Below are 14,552 nucleotides of genomic sequence, written 5' to 3'. Positions count from 1 at the left end.
TGCTGTTTCATTTTTCTACCAATAATTTAAATTGAGCCCACAGGACTCCTGCCCCCCTGAGCCTGTAGCGGACTGAAAGGTATGTTTAGAGGTATGGGAGGGCTATAACATTTGCTCAACGGTTTGGGAGATGTACCATAGTGGCGTGGCGTACTTGGCGATATATCGATTGATCTATCATTGAAACCTATGGAAAAGGATCGATTAACAGGGTGTTTGCAGCGAACACCTAAATAATCGATTCTTTACTACGGATTCAAATGGAAAAATATTGATAATTGATCATTCATGCCACGCCACTAATGTTCCATAAATCTATCCATTTTCACCTTCATGAAAAATTGACCAGCACTTTTGCTCCGTTTTGCTCTTCGACCAATTGGGTAGGAGATATTAGCATCTGTTTGTTGCTAAGGCGGATTCATTTTCTTGGCACTAAAGAAATGGAGTAGCAACGTTCATTTAAATGTTTCTTTTACAGAATGAGACCAGCGTAATTTAGCTTACTTGAAATTTTGAAAATTGAGATCAAGAATGAAAGGGGAAGCTGGAAAAAAAAAAAACAAACTTGTCAACAAGTGTGGAATTGAAAATTCTTTACTGACAGATTTACGAACAAGAGGACAAGGCTCCGTAAAAATTAGATGTACTTAGGGTATATTAAGCATGTTTTTGGATCCACACTAATAAGATAAAGTCGAGTCATAGTGAAATAAAATCACTCGACACCATGGTTATGACTTCACTTTGTCAAAAAATTTTCCTGTAGGCAAGACAAGACATTATTTTGAGAAAATAAGCGTTTATACTTAGTTATACTCTAATTTTAATGAGAGGTAGATGACTGTAGTAGGCACTCACTACCAAGCAAACGAGAATGCAATTTATCGACTAGGTTTGCAAATAGCATTTCAGTAAGCCATTTTAGACTATCTGAGATGATTTAAGGATACCAAGAATGCTTCCATGGATATGTTTTTCAATTTTTACCCCTTTGAGTGAAGAACAGGGTACATAATAATGATTTTGAAAAAAATATTTGATTTAGTATTTCATGAATTTAAATGGAGGTATTCACTGGCTACGTACTCCTTGGATGACGAATCCACTGTACGCTATTATGGAGTCTATGATGCGACTGCAGAAACGAATATTTCGTTTAGATGGTTCAAAATTTCTACTCCTATTTTATTTTGTCAGAAAAAGACAAACCAACACTACTACTAAAGATTTCCATGGATAATACTTCCCACCGAGAAGAAAAATCAAGGAAGATTTCAAGAAAAGACCTTGAAAAATAGTGTAGGATAGAAAGTCTGCTACGTCACAAATCGAGATACGCGTTCCTGCAGTTTCAACAACTTTGAAAAAGTATTTTACCGTTCTGACATCTAGAATATATGCACTTATTAACATAGCCTGACTCAAAAATGGGGTTTTCCTTCCTTACACAGTAACTGTTTACCCCTGTCACACATAGGGATGTTCTTTCTATCCTAAGTATGAGGTAAACTTAGTTCAATGATGAGGATAAAAAAAGCAAAGAAAGACCAAAATGAAGAGGTCGTCTCCAAATTAAACAAATAATATTCCATGAAAAATAAATTTGGACTGTCCATAACAGAAAAAGTTTAAAGCAACTTCGAAGAACAGTTGTGCGTGAATGAGTTTACAATGCCCCTTCACTTACATTCAAACTATTTTTTGACTAATAAAAAACACACCGACAGGCTGTGCATTAAAAATCAGATTCATGATGAAGTCTCTCTGCAGTAGGGTTGGTTGTTGAAATTTAAGGAGGCGCGACCAGACATTGAAAATTAATACATACTCGTATATTCGTGTACATAGGGTTTTGTCCTGTCTTATCTTTTCAACACAGCCTGAGATAATTTCAACTATCGACCACTAGGAGACTTAATGTATTAGCTAGCATGAAAATAGTAACTTAAGTGAACAATGTATCATCATTTCCTAGAATACTACAGAAAGAGGAGACATCAAAACCCAAGAAAATGAGGAAGTTGAAATTTCTAGTCAAAGAGGGTCGTCTCAGGAAGCATTCCCCAACATAGAGGGGAAAGAATCTTGATAGGTACCTCAGGGCTAATTCCACGTAAAAAAGGAATAAAGATGCAGACAAAACCTCCATGTTAAAAGAGAATCAACATGAAATTTATTAGGAACACTTAATCGAGAAAAATAAAAAAGAGAATAAAAATGGTGAGGCAGAAAAAGACTAGAGAGCAAAATGAAATCATCAACGTTAAATTCTTGCCCAAAAATTTTCTTCGCCTTGTCGGCTACCTTCTTATTTAAAAAAAGTCAATATTCACTGCCTACCTTCGGTAGTAAATAATAGCATTCAATAAAAAATATTATCCTGTATTGCTTGTTGTTAGCTTTTTTTTTTTTTTTTTTTTTTTTTTTTTTACCTGATCCACACAAGTATTTTCCCCCTTTCTTCAGTTTTTAAAAAGCATCATTTTATTTTTTTTTAAACTGTTCTCTTTGTCATACAATATATACATTTAGGACTTTGAAAATATTTCACTCCTGATGATTTCTAAGATGAATAAAGATATATAGTTTGAGAGAGATACAAATTAAAACAACTTCATCTACCTAAGTACACTTATAAAAAACTGTTAAGAGTTCAAAATGAAAATTCGAACGTTTCCATGATTAATGGTGTAACTACTGGTTTGTTGGTCCTTAAAATTTTTAACAACAAAAGGAACCCCCCTCCCCCAAATTACAACTGATTTTTCAAAGTGGCGGTGAGCGGTTAAGTCATGAACGCGGGATAACATCAAATGAAAGCGTACTGCTGTTGTCTGAATGCTGATTGGTTGCTGACAAACCTGAAGATTTACACATTGTCAGGCTCACCCTCCTAAAATGTCGATGGTTCCTTTGAAAAATTAACTTCAAGGATGGTCAGCATAAATAAAGTCATGCAAAAGGAGCCCAAGAATACGTATCAAATTCTTGTGAGTGCGAACATTTTTAAAATAGGTTTTGGATTTATCTGATGTTGATATCTGTTCTGAGAAATTCATCAAAGAATTTCAAATTACTTTGAAAAAAAATGCATGTTTTTTGAAATCCAAAGATTGACATAAAAGGCGAACAGTAATCGGATGCTCACGTATTCCTTGAGTTTCTTTACTTTCAGCATACTTAATACATATCTGAAAGTAATCAATTCTAATGTACAAAAATTCGTAGTTGAAACCATATTGCGTTCTTCCATTAACTCCAGCAAAGAGTAATTGAAACCTAATGACTGAACTTTCTTTTAAACTAGTTTGATAAGGTCCTTAAAAATATCATATACACCAGCAGCCTGATCGTTGAAATTTTGTGTTTGTCCGGTAGACAAAGATGAAATAGGTTAAAAGGCGGAGCAAGATTGGTCGGCTAAGTTTTAACGCTGCTTTATCATGCCTATGTTGGGTGAAACTCATGACAAGCTAAAGGCACCTCAAAAGTTTCCAACAGTACGTTGTCCATTCCGCCTGACAAAGGTGTGATGAAGCAGCGATAAAACATGGCCAACCAATCACACTCCGCCTTTTCACTTATGCCATCTATGTCTACCCGACAAACACAAAATATCAACAATCAGGCTGCTGACTTGAAGACTGAAGGTTATAAAGTCCCCAACTGTGACAGAGTTGGACCTTTTTCAATCGTCAATTGACAATTGGCAAAACTAAAAATAAAAATACCGATAAAAAAACAACAAAACCTGAGAGGAACATAAATTACGAGGAATTTAGGAGGTAAAAACACAAGAAAAGAAAAGAATGAATAAAATAATAAAATCATAAAAATAAAGAAGAAGTAATAGAAATGAAAAATACACATGAGTCCGATTAGCCCTTAAAAAAGGGTACATGACTTAGGGCAAATAAATTGCAAATCACTTAAAATAGTTAGAAAACAGAAGTGAGAGGTATGGTCTTCTATTAAGAGTCACACTTTCCTTAAGTATATACAGCCTTTATTATCCTACTATAATTTGTTCTCTGTATAAGAACATTTAGCAAAAAGCAGAACATTTCTAGGTAGCTGTTTTATATCTTCGAACATATTGGTATTTTTTAGTGATAAATACAGTATTAGGACATGTTTTCATACAGGATAAAAAAAATCAGTCTTTTAAATGTTTTTACCGCAGCAAAAAAACTCATACTTACTAACATGAAATTGCGTATCAATGGTGAAACTGCGGAAATGCATATCTTGGTTTGTTGCGTTGCAAACTTCTTGTAACACTTTATTCTCTCTATAAAAAACTTCCAACTGTCATTTCTTGAAAATTTTGGCGATTTTTCTTTTCTGTGTGAGGGCTTTTTATGAGAACTTATGGCTATGATGTTGGATTGGTCTACTTTTAAAAAATTGAATTGGAGCAGAGATTTTGAAACAACGCAGCCAAGGTGAGCATTTTTGCAGTGTCACTGTTGATGTTTTGGAATATCACTCAATTTCTTTGAGTATGATGAAATTCTGAAAATGAGTCTGAAAGGAGGCAAAATTAATGTGTCATCTTATCTTGTTTCATAGAAAGATAGTTAAAGGTTCAGAAGCTTGATGCAAGGTTCTTTCCAGCTAAAAAGGATAGACTATCATAGCGTTGAAATATGTGGTGTATCATTTTTCCACTTCAGCAAGCAGCCTATTTTGCCGAGAAAGGGAAACCTGCCACAATCTAGACAAATCTCAGAAAGGAAAAAAATTCAGAAAATCATTTTATCATGCTGTTACCCTCTTTTCAAAGTATACTTGCTACAAAAAATGTAGGTACTGCATCAGGATGCAATTTCAACGACGATTTCAAATTCTCATCTTCTGATTTGAAACAAATGAGGGTACACTTTTGTGCCTTAAGAGGGAGACATAATTTCAAACAATGTCTAATTCCTGATAGGAAGATATATCACAGAGGGAAATATTCATTTCCAGACTTTTTATCTTTGGTAAAAGAACAGTAATTTCATTGGAAAACAGAGCAAGTTGAAATATTCTAATACTTGCATTACTTGCTTGTCAGTTGATTGGATCTATTTTCATAGAGTTTCGGGAGTTCTGCTTCGAGATGAATGACTTGTACTTTTGACTGTAGCTGCCAATCTGAATCTAATGATTTCTTCAGGAAGCCCATACTTGACTCTCCTTCTTTCAGATTCACAAAAGTGACTTGATACGAAACCAGTTCTTGCAGACCATCTTGGTTGAGATCACTTAATAACACTGAAAAAAGTTACATGTGACTTTAGGGGGCGAAACACACAAATTTGTCATAATATGTGAAGCACGACTATAAAATTTTGAGATTAAATCACAAGGCTACAAGACTCAGTTTTATTTCTCTTGTCAAATTCTTTACAGATCCATAAACCTTAAATTCATTGAAAATATACTTAATTTTATACATATAATGTTTCAATGCAAAACAGATTTCTTGTTCTGACAATGATCCTTGATCTGGCTTGACCGTCAATAATTAGTTCATCTAATAGTGCGTAAGAACGGTAAAAGCTTCACCAACAGTCTGCAAGGTTCATTCAATGAGGAAGTCGTTTTTTCTGACACTTCACTCCGCTCCAAAAATACTGCATTTTAAACCAAACTCTTGAAGTTCCACAGTTGTTAAATGACGACACGCAAAATTTTTCATGCATAATCAACGTAAAGGCCTCAGAGATAAAGTTTTACAAAATCCAATCCAGACAAATACTTGGGAATTACAAAATAATTGTTGGCAAAGAAAGAAATGATGAATACGTATTGTGGTAAATGCGCATAGCGATGGCAGCTGCTTTTTTTCTTGAGCTTGTTGCAATGATAGCGGTGTCTAGGATACTTTACCTCAGGTAGAGACACGCTCATTATCGCTATCATTGCTATATCGCCCGCTATCATCGCAACTTGCAATGATAGCGGTGTCTAGGATACTCTACCTGTGGTAGCCCTACTTGACCAATTGACTGAGCAATGTGCCTCTGTTGGGCGTTTCTTTTTTCAGGAAAATCTGGAATTTCATGACAATGCCAGAGACATTAACTTCCTTCCTTGAACAAAGGAAATTAGAGTACTTACTTGACTGTCCTTGCAGTTGATGATCTGGCTGGCACTGTTTTGCATAACACAACTGTGTGATATCACTTTGACTCGCACTAACTACATGAAGATTTCCAGTTCCGTTGAAAACAATGAGTATAACATTTTCTCTCACTTTGCGCACAGCAAAATGGTCTTTACTAGTTTCTTCCACCTGAAAGCATGAAAATCATGGAATGAAAAAACAAAAATCTTCACTTTACAAAAGGCAAATAGATAGAATCTTGGATTTTATTTTTGTTGAAACATCAATGGAAGAAAAACTAGAGGAAAATTATACAAAGTCACCACTCAGATAGTGAGCTTCTAGACTGGGTGTAAATTAGAGCAGCGCACGACATGTTCCCTCTTTAAAATCGCACGTAGAAAACAAATCATCCATCGGGGAGTATGGAAATCAACTTCTAAACATAATACATAAAAAAGTTTATAATTAAAATAGGCAAAAATACAAAAGAGGACATTTGTATAATTTAGCTTCCACTTGATCTATGTTGAAAATACTTGTTCATATCTTGTTCGAAAGTTGATTTTCTTACTTCCTGTAGTGAAAATAGTTTTTAACGTAGAATTTTAAAAATAAAACAAAAGACGTTCATTTCTAGTACAGGCCAAGTCTAGTGGCCCATTAGAGCTGATGATAATAAATGAAAAGGTCTTGATTATGTAAGCAGTGCACCAAAAATTTTGAACTATGCCACTGACTGAATGCTACCATGGATATCTTCTGTTGCTTCCAAGGTGGAATCTTGCAAATATATTATTATACTTTTAGCTACAATTAGAAATAAATGTAATTTTGTATACTGAATAAAAGACAATATAATTAGCGACTACAACAAAGATTTTGAGCGACCGATCAAGAGTTTACACTCTTGGTTAGCTTCCATTAACTAAGTTATGATTTAGTTTTAAATTGAAGCATGTTTCAACTTAAATTTACAGGTATGGTGACCATTCCTTTGTCTAGATAAGGGCTTTTTTCCCTGTTTTCAAAAATATACTGTCAAGGTAATTGCTAAAGTGATTAACTGTTCATTTTGAGGTATCTTCTAAAAGCAACTACAAATTTAAGGTAATTCGATGGGCACTATATTTTGTGTCAGAACAGCATATGATAGATCACATCAATTCGTTCCATTTTTTCAGCTACTCGTCATTTTCCTTGAATTTTGAGATCCCAATTCTGTTGTCAGGAGTCTAAAGAATTGACTTACCAATTTTGACGAACAAATTCAATGTGGTATAGGTGTGGTTTTTTTAGAGAGAAAATATCGCATTCGAATGCAGTTTCGATATCGTTATCAAATGCCATATTTTCTCTCTATAAAATCACACCAATACCACATTGAATATGTTTGTCAAAATTGGTAAGTGAATTCTTTAGTCTCCTGACAACAGAATTGCTATCTCAAAATTCGAGAAAAATGACGAATGGCTGAAAAATTTAACCAATTGATGCGATATATTGCATGTCGTTTTGACATAAAATATGGGGTCCATCGGATCACCTCAAGTTTAAAATATATATAAAAAGCAGATGTCAGTCTAAAGACAAAACTGAATAATTAGAAGGCAAAGAAATAACAAAACAAAGTTTGGCGGATTACGTACTTGCGAAGAGGGTAGCCACTCCCAAACTTTCAGTAGGAAGCCTGAGACAGAATTTTTAAACTGAATGGTAACAGGGATCATCACGGTTGATAGTTCAGAAAAATGGCGCCAGAAAACTTTCCCTTTACTATCCATTACTGTGATGTTCACGAAACAATCAAACGGTGGAGTTCCATGATTTTCTACAGTCAGAGTATGCTCACCAACAGTGTAGTTTTTATGAAAAATAATACGTTCGTGTTGCTTCAGTGTGTAGGAACTTCTGTTAATATTAATGGCATTGGTGGATTTGAACACATCACTCAAATTTAACGTTGCGGTTTTTTCTAAAGTAAACAAAAGCAAATTGATCAACAAACAATTATAAACATGTATTTTACAGCTGAAAGTAGTTTTCACTTATTTGTAAGGATAATGGCTGATGGCAGGGACAGAGTTCTATGTATTTTATCAGAGCAGGCAGGGTGTTGTGTCTTTTTAAAAAATATCAGGAGGGATGTTCAATTAATTCAAAATATCTCAACCGATTATCTTTGTTTGTTAACACACAGGGTGATCTCACCTAGGAACTCAGTTCACAAGATAAAAAATTAGATTTTAATCTATTTAAGACTGACCATGGGAAAAGAGACAACAGCATTGGAAAACTGAACATGGAGATATTGATGCCACTGATCAAAGAAAAAAGGTTCATAACAATGCTGGACCATAAATGGTTCCTTGCATGGTACGCAGGGATGGTGAGTGGCACTTTCCTTAATTGCCGCTAGACGTAAACCCCAGTAATTTTCAGCTGTTCTCAGAACTTCAATCTGGTCTAGGGGGTAGTAAGTTCACCACTGGGGATGAAGTAAAAAAATCTTCTTTTCCTGGCTTCAAAATCAAAGACAAGGACCTCTTCACAGCTGACATCAAGAGAGCTGTAGCATTCATATCCATTGAGTTTGCACATAAAAAGAGATTGCTTTCAAAAGTTAGGTGAGCTCTTTAAAACTCATCTTTTACTGGACCATTGATTTTATGTTGTTGTTCTGATTATTGATGTGGATGTTGAAGATAAATTTTTGAACCTGCACGAGGGCTGTTCCCCGGTAAAATGGACTTTTTTAGCGAACCAGTGGGCCGATTCCTGATTACTTTACCTTGTTGGCAAGCTGAGAGTATGACAGAAACACTGTTCTTTACCGCAGTCATTTATTGTTAATACGTTCGGAGAAATAAGCAGCTTGATCTTCAGAAAATGCTTGATCACCTGATTGGGCAGGCGCATGAAAATGTGGAAAGGCTCTTGTAAATGTGGAGGGAGGGATGTTTTTTAGGGGAGTCAAAAGGAAAAATAAAAGGAACTTAGAAGAAAAACGTCCTCGCTTATGAGATATGAGGGAAATTTTTTAAAGAGTCAATAAGAAAAATGTGAAAAGCCAGCGGATAGATGCGTGAAAACGTGGAGGCTTGAGAGATTTTGCACCCTAAGAAATGAGACGATGGAACTTACTTTTGGTGCAACCCCCATAATTTAATAGTTTGATTAAAGTCAAAAATGGTTATACAATGTTTAAAAGGACATGATGATAAAATTGAAAAGTACTTACCATCGTTTGAATTCAATTTACAAACATATAATAATGTGATTTGAGATAAATCAAAGCCTAGATTACTCATTTCCACACAATCTTTGTTTTCTATTAATTTCACAGAACCATCAGACCCTGAAATGATTAACAGTTGATATTTGTTATGGTTATCAGTGGTTGATGATTGATTATCACAGCTAATTGTGGCCAGTTCCGGCACTTTGTCACCATTCAAATCGGGTAATATCACAGGAAATTCAAAATCAATGTCTTTACTTTGGTAAAGGGTAGATAAAGATGGGTATCGCCACTTTGTCTCACCTGAAATACAAATAAAAAAAATGATTGACGCAAAGAAAAATTGGGAGGGAAAAATGTTAAGGAAAATTATGGAGTTTCATAAATTTCTGAAACAACTTGAGACGTTTCTTTAAGTTGGAATATTGTTGCAACGTTGTCAATTTTCATCACTTGAATGCACCGCAGAGAACGCACTTTCCAAATTGAGTTTCCAGCTCTAAATTCAAATTAACATTCCCATCTGATTCAGATACTTAAATTTAGCGAGTGCATTCTAATAACCGGCTAAATGAAGATTATTTCTTGTCTAAACATCACCTTCGGTAAGGCAATCTTAATTCTTCTACTTGCTTCTTAATGTTGCTAATGGCTTTGTCATCTTTCGTGTGAGGTTCTTAAAATATATTGTCATTTAAAAGGATAAAATAAATGTGAAAAAGAATAATCATAATAGATCTTGCAAGAAAATTAAATAATCCAGCATTGGATGTTAAAGATGATACTTTATAAAGTAAAAAAAAGAATGTATTATAAATTATATTTCAGCATTATGAAAAGTCTAAAACCATTTTGTTCTTGTAACTTACAATAATCTTTACCCGGATCAAACAGATGTTCAATTGATTAGATGGAAAAATGTATGATACAAAAAACTAACCTTTAATCGGTGAAACAGCAGCGATAAAAGCCTTCCCAGTGACAATGCATTCATTGACACCGTCATTATCAGTGTCAATTAGGGCACAATCTATGTCCGTGGGAGGATTATTCAACCTTCGATAGCTTGGCCAAGCTAGAGCACCATTTGAACTAATTAAAGAGACTAATCCTCCACCTTGGGGTGGAAAATTATCTCCTCTTAATGGAACGTGTAACTTCTTCCATAAAGAGCCTCGTAACATAAACAATAAATTTTGGTCCCTATCCCAGGAACCTTCGATTATGGTGATGGCTCCTTTGATCTCTGAAACGATAAGGACATTTTTTTCTTAAAATAGGTAGTGAAAAATTAATTCAGTACTGACACAGTTCTCAACAGTTATCCAACACGAAATGAAGGGCTTTTAGAAACTTCTTGAGGATTTCAGGAAATATTTTCTTGGTCTTCCAAACTTTTTTGAAAGTTTGGGAGTCTTGATTTACTGGAAAAATGTCATAATAATGAAAAATTCTATCCCCCATGTACCTTTATTTTCTGCTACAAGTATCTGTATCAACTATACTCGAATCATCTGAAAATATAAAAGTTGAAGCTGCAGACTAATTTTCAGATTTATAGCAGCATAAGTTGTTTTTGAAAATTTTAGGATACATCTGAGAAAACTGTGTGAAGATATCTAGAGTTCCATTTAAACACGATATTATACATTTTTGACAGCACAATTTCATTCCTTCCAAGACGTTCCAAATTGGCAAGGGACGGATGTGACTATTACACGTCAAAAACTGTGACTGTGGCAGCATTAAAATGAAGAAAAGGGTATTTGTGAAACTGTAGGGAGGAAACTAAACTAAATATGTGAGGGTATAAAAAGTTGTGTCTGTGGACTAATTTTCAGATTTTAAGCAGCACATATTCAAACCTTGTGCAACAAGCCCAACCAATAGAGGCCTCTACATTCACAAAGTGAACCTCCTCACGGTTTAACTTTAAAACCTGTTCAGGACAGATTGAAATGATAAAGCTTTGAATTTATTTTCTTCCTTCTTCATTTTTGACTCAACAGCATTTTTTGAGGGGGGCAGAGTTTGCAGTCCTCAGAAGTCCAAAACAAGGACCACATTAATTTATAGACAGAACGATAAGGTTTAGAGTCAAAGCTTACCGAGATCAATCAGGAGTTTTTCCCACGAGGTCGTTGAAAGTAATTGCAGTTTTGCTGGACAAGTTTCGATACCACAAGGGACAATCCATAGAAATATTATAACTGTACTTATGCAAATAAATATGGAGGAGATAAAAGCTATTTTCCGCAAATTTGACATAGGCTTTACGTAATATAGTTCATTTTTTGGGGACCCTCCTGGTTGAGTTTTTGTTGATGTTGAGGATGTGCGCGTATTCTGCGACCTTTCCATTGACTCCAAGGGCTGGTAGTTAGTTTTCAAAGTCCCTATAAAAGATAAAAAATGTTCAAATTAGATAAAGGTACATGGTCAAAATAAACTTACCCTACACTGTTAGTACGTTTTCTCAACGCATCTAAACAGTCCCAACAACCTCAGGAGACTATGGAGTAAAAACTTTGGACATTCAAATGTAAACCCTCAAGTCATAGGGTTATTCTTAAGGAGTCGAAGAGTGGGAACAGTTTGGAATCGAGAAGTTTTGTTTCCAAACAGATTAATTCCACTTTGCAGTATTTCAGAACTGAAGAAACATTAGTATTTAAACATCAAGAACTAAAAAAAAAATATTGTGGAAAGACCTGCACTTAGGAAGTTTATCTATCTATTCAGATCATTCATATTTGTCTGTATGAGGTCGATCAGATCTATTGAAAAATAAGGCTGGTATCAGCTTCAGTGGTAATGATCATACTGCGTCTCATAATTAAAGACTTCTTTGTTAAAAGGTCATTTAAGGTAATTCGACGGCTGCCATTTTTTGTGTCAGAGGGATGTATGATATGTCGCATCAATTTGTTCCATAATTTCAGCTACTTGTCATTTTTTTCGAATTTTGAGATCGCACTTCTGTTGTCAAGAGACTAAAGAATTCATGTACCAAATTTGACAAAGAAATTCAACGTAATGAAGGCAGGGTTTTTTTTTTTTTTTTTTTTTAGAAGAAAAATATCACATTCGATCCTGATATCGAAACTGCAATCGAATGCGATATTTTTCCTCTGAAAAAACCCTGCCTTTAATACGTTGAATTTCTTTGTCAAATTAGGTAAGTGAATTCTTTAGTCTCATCAAAATAGAAGTGCCATCTCAAAATTCGAAAAAAAATGACAAGTTACTGAAATAATGGAACGGATTGATGCGATATATCGCACGTCGCTGTGACACAAAAAATGGCAACTGTCAAATCACCTTAACATACGCATATATACATGAATTAAATATTTCTCATTTTCTAGTTAAGATTGGGAATGAACCGTGTTTTCAACATCATGTTTTCTTTAACTTACTATCCACAATTAAAAAAGCTGTAGAAAACAGCTGTCACCGTGTAACTCAAAGGTCTTTATTCTGGTAACAGTAAACTGGAAAATAAAACGAAAACTTTTACCATTTTCCTGATCCAAAGAGCTTGTGTCATCTAGACGAATACGATTTTTCAATATAATTTGAAATCCATGGGTTTGAATAATGCTTTGTATTTCTTCTTCTGATAATTCAGAATCGCTGTATGCTTGAGGTATCAACTTGTACTTTGCATCTATGCCTGGAGTAGCTCTTGACATCACACTGAATTAGCCTGCAGTTATGAAAAACATATGGTAAACAGAATTCTTTTTCCACATTTAAAAATCACGATACAGTTTCAATTAAAATACAGCTAAAGGATTAAGCAAGTACAGCAAAATATTCGTTGAGCAGAGAGACTGCAGGCTCCTCACCAGTAGATCTGGGTAGTAGGCTTGTGACAGCCAGGAAAATGGAAACAAGCTGCATACTTAAGAGGCAAGAGAGAAGAAACAGAGGTTGCTCTTGCATCTGACTAGCGCATCATTTAAGTTAATGACTCATATATCGACGGTGTATAAGTCAGCGATCATATGACTCGGTTTGCGGCGTCACAGACTACCTGTCATATCTTATTCTTCAAATGGAACTACTCAACAGCAATTCTATGAAACTGCCAAGATTTTTCTACTCTGCGCTAAAAAAATTCTGCAAAAATTTCAAGGAATGATGTCAAATTTTCCTCCTTTAAAAAAATAACATGGAGGCGGAGATTTTCAGACACCGCAAACGAGATATGTGATTGCGGACTTACATCGTCGATATTCATAAGTAACTATCAAATTAATCCTCTGAATTATAGGAAGTGTGCTTTGGACTTGTGTCTGTTGGGTTTTGTAATTGTAGGTAAATGAAAGGCCGGGAACATTATTTTAAATGGACATTGAAATTTCTTGACTTGTAAGTAGGGATGATACTCCAATGTAAGTAAGCACTGAACTTTTCTTTCAAGTAACGGATAATATTTCATTTTCAAATCATCTATCTAGCTACAGTGTAAAACTGGATTGCACCTGGAATCGTATGAAATTTACACTCTCATGCTTACACTAAGCTGCTTAGTGCTGGTCTGTGCTTAGTCTAAGCAAAGATAGCACAGACTGACTTGAGAGCTTCTACAAATGATTGTCTTTGAACAGTAAAACATTTGTTTTAACAGATAATGCTCAATTACAATAGAAGTATCTTGGCTTCTTCGAATTTTTTTTGCTCCATTTTGCGGTGAAAAGCTTACAGCTTCGGAAAGAACTCAAATGGACAAATGATAACGAGGAGTGCCTATGTAATATAGCGTTTTTTCAGAATCAGTTGTGAACACAGCATACTTACGAAGATGGGTCAGCAAAAGAATAAAAAAAGGAAGATAATATCTCTCGAGAATAAGCATGGATGCAAGTGAGTGAGCTTTAAGCACCGACTTTCACTAGATCATGTAAACTGCTGTAAAAAAGATGAAAAAATGCTTTCATGTTTAAGTATTGCAATAAATTTAAATGATATTGATATACGAAAACATCGGTAGTAATCTGACCACGAATGTCCTTTCAAAGTTCTGCAGAAAGAGCACTAAGATATTTGAAACAGCTTTCAATTTTCGCAACTCAGAAATATAATCATAGTTTATCTTATCCTTATCTGCCTTATCACAATTGACATAGAATAATAAACGTAGCCTTATTATTCTATGCAATTGATAATAACAAGCGAATTTTTTGCGGACTGATTAACCCATGGTCG

The 14,552-nt window shown here is 34.8% G+C and overlaps 1 protein-coding gene across 1 annotated transcript; it reads right to left on the bottom strand.

Annotated features, from left to right (window-relative positions):
* Positions 1 to 581: 581 nt before the first annotated feature.
* Positions 582 to 14,504, bottom strand: LOC109034060 (uncharacterized). Its single transcript, XM_019046994.2, has 8 exons — positions 14,145 to 14,504; positions 12,859 to 13,047; positions 11,447 to 11,734; positions 10,279 to 10,584; positions 9,339 to 9,641; positions 7,747 to 8,072; positions 6,112 to 6,286; positions 582 to 5,262 (listed from the first exon to the last, which is right to left on the bottom strand). Exons 2-8 carry the CDS (start codon positions 13,031 to 13,033, stop codon positions 5,048 to 5,050), a joined length of 1,788 nt encoding a protein of 595 aa, XP_018902539.1. The 5' UTR covers positions 13,034 to 13,047; positions 14,145 to 14,504; the 3' UTR covers positions 582 to 5,047.
* Between the last annotated feature and the right edge of the window lie 48 nt (positions 14,505 to 14,552).

Source organism: Bemisia tabaci, chromosome 7 (assembly GCF_918797505.1).
Source record: "Bemisia tabaci chromosome 7, PGI_BMITA_v3".
Lineage (NCBI taxonomy): Eukaryota > Metazoa > Arthropoda > Insecta > Hemiptera > Aleyrodidae > Bemisia > Bemisia tabaci.
This window is presented reverse-complemented; position numbering and strand designations above follow the sequence as displayed.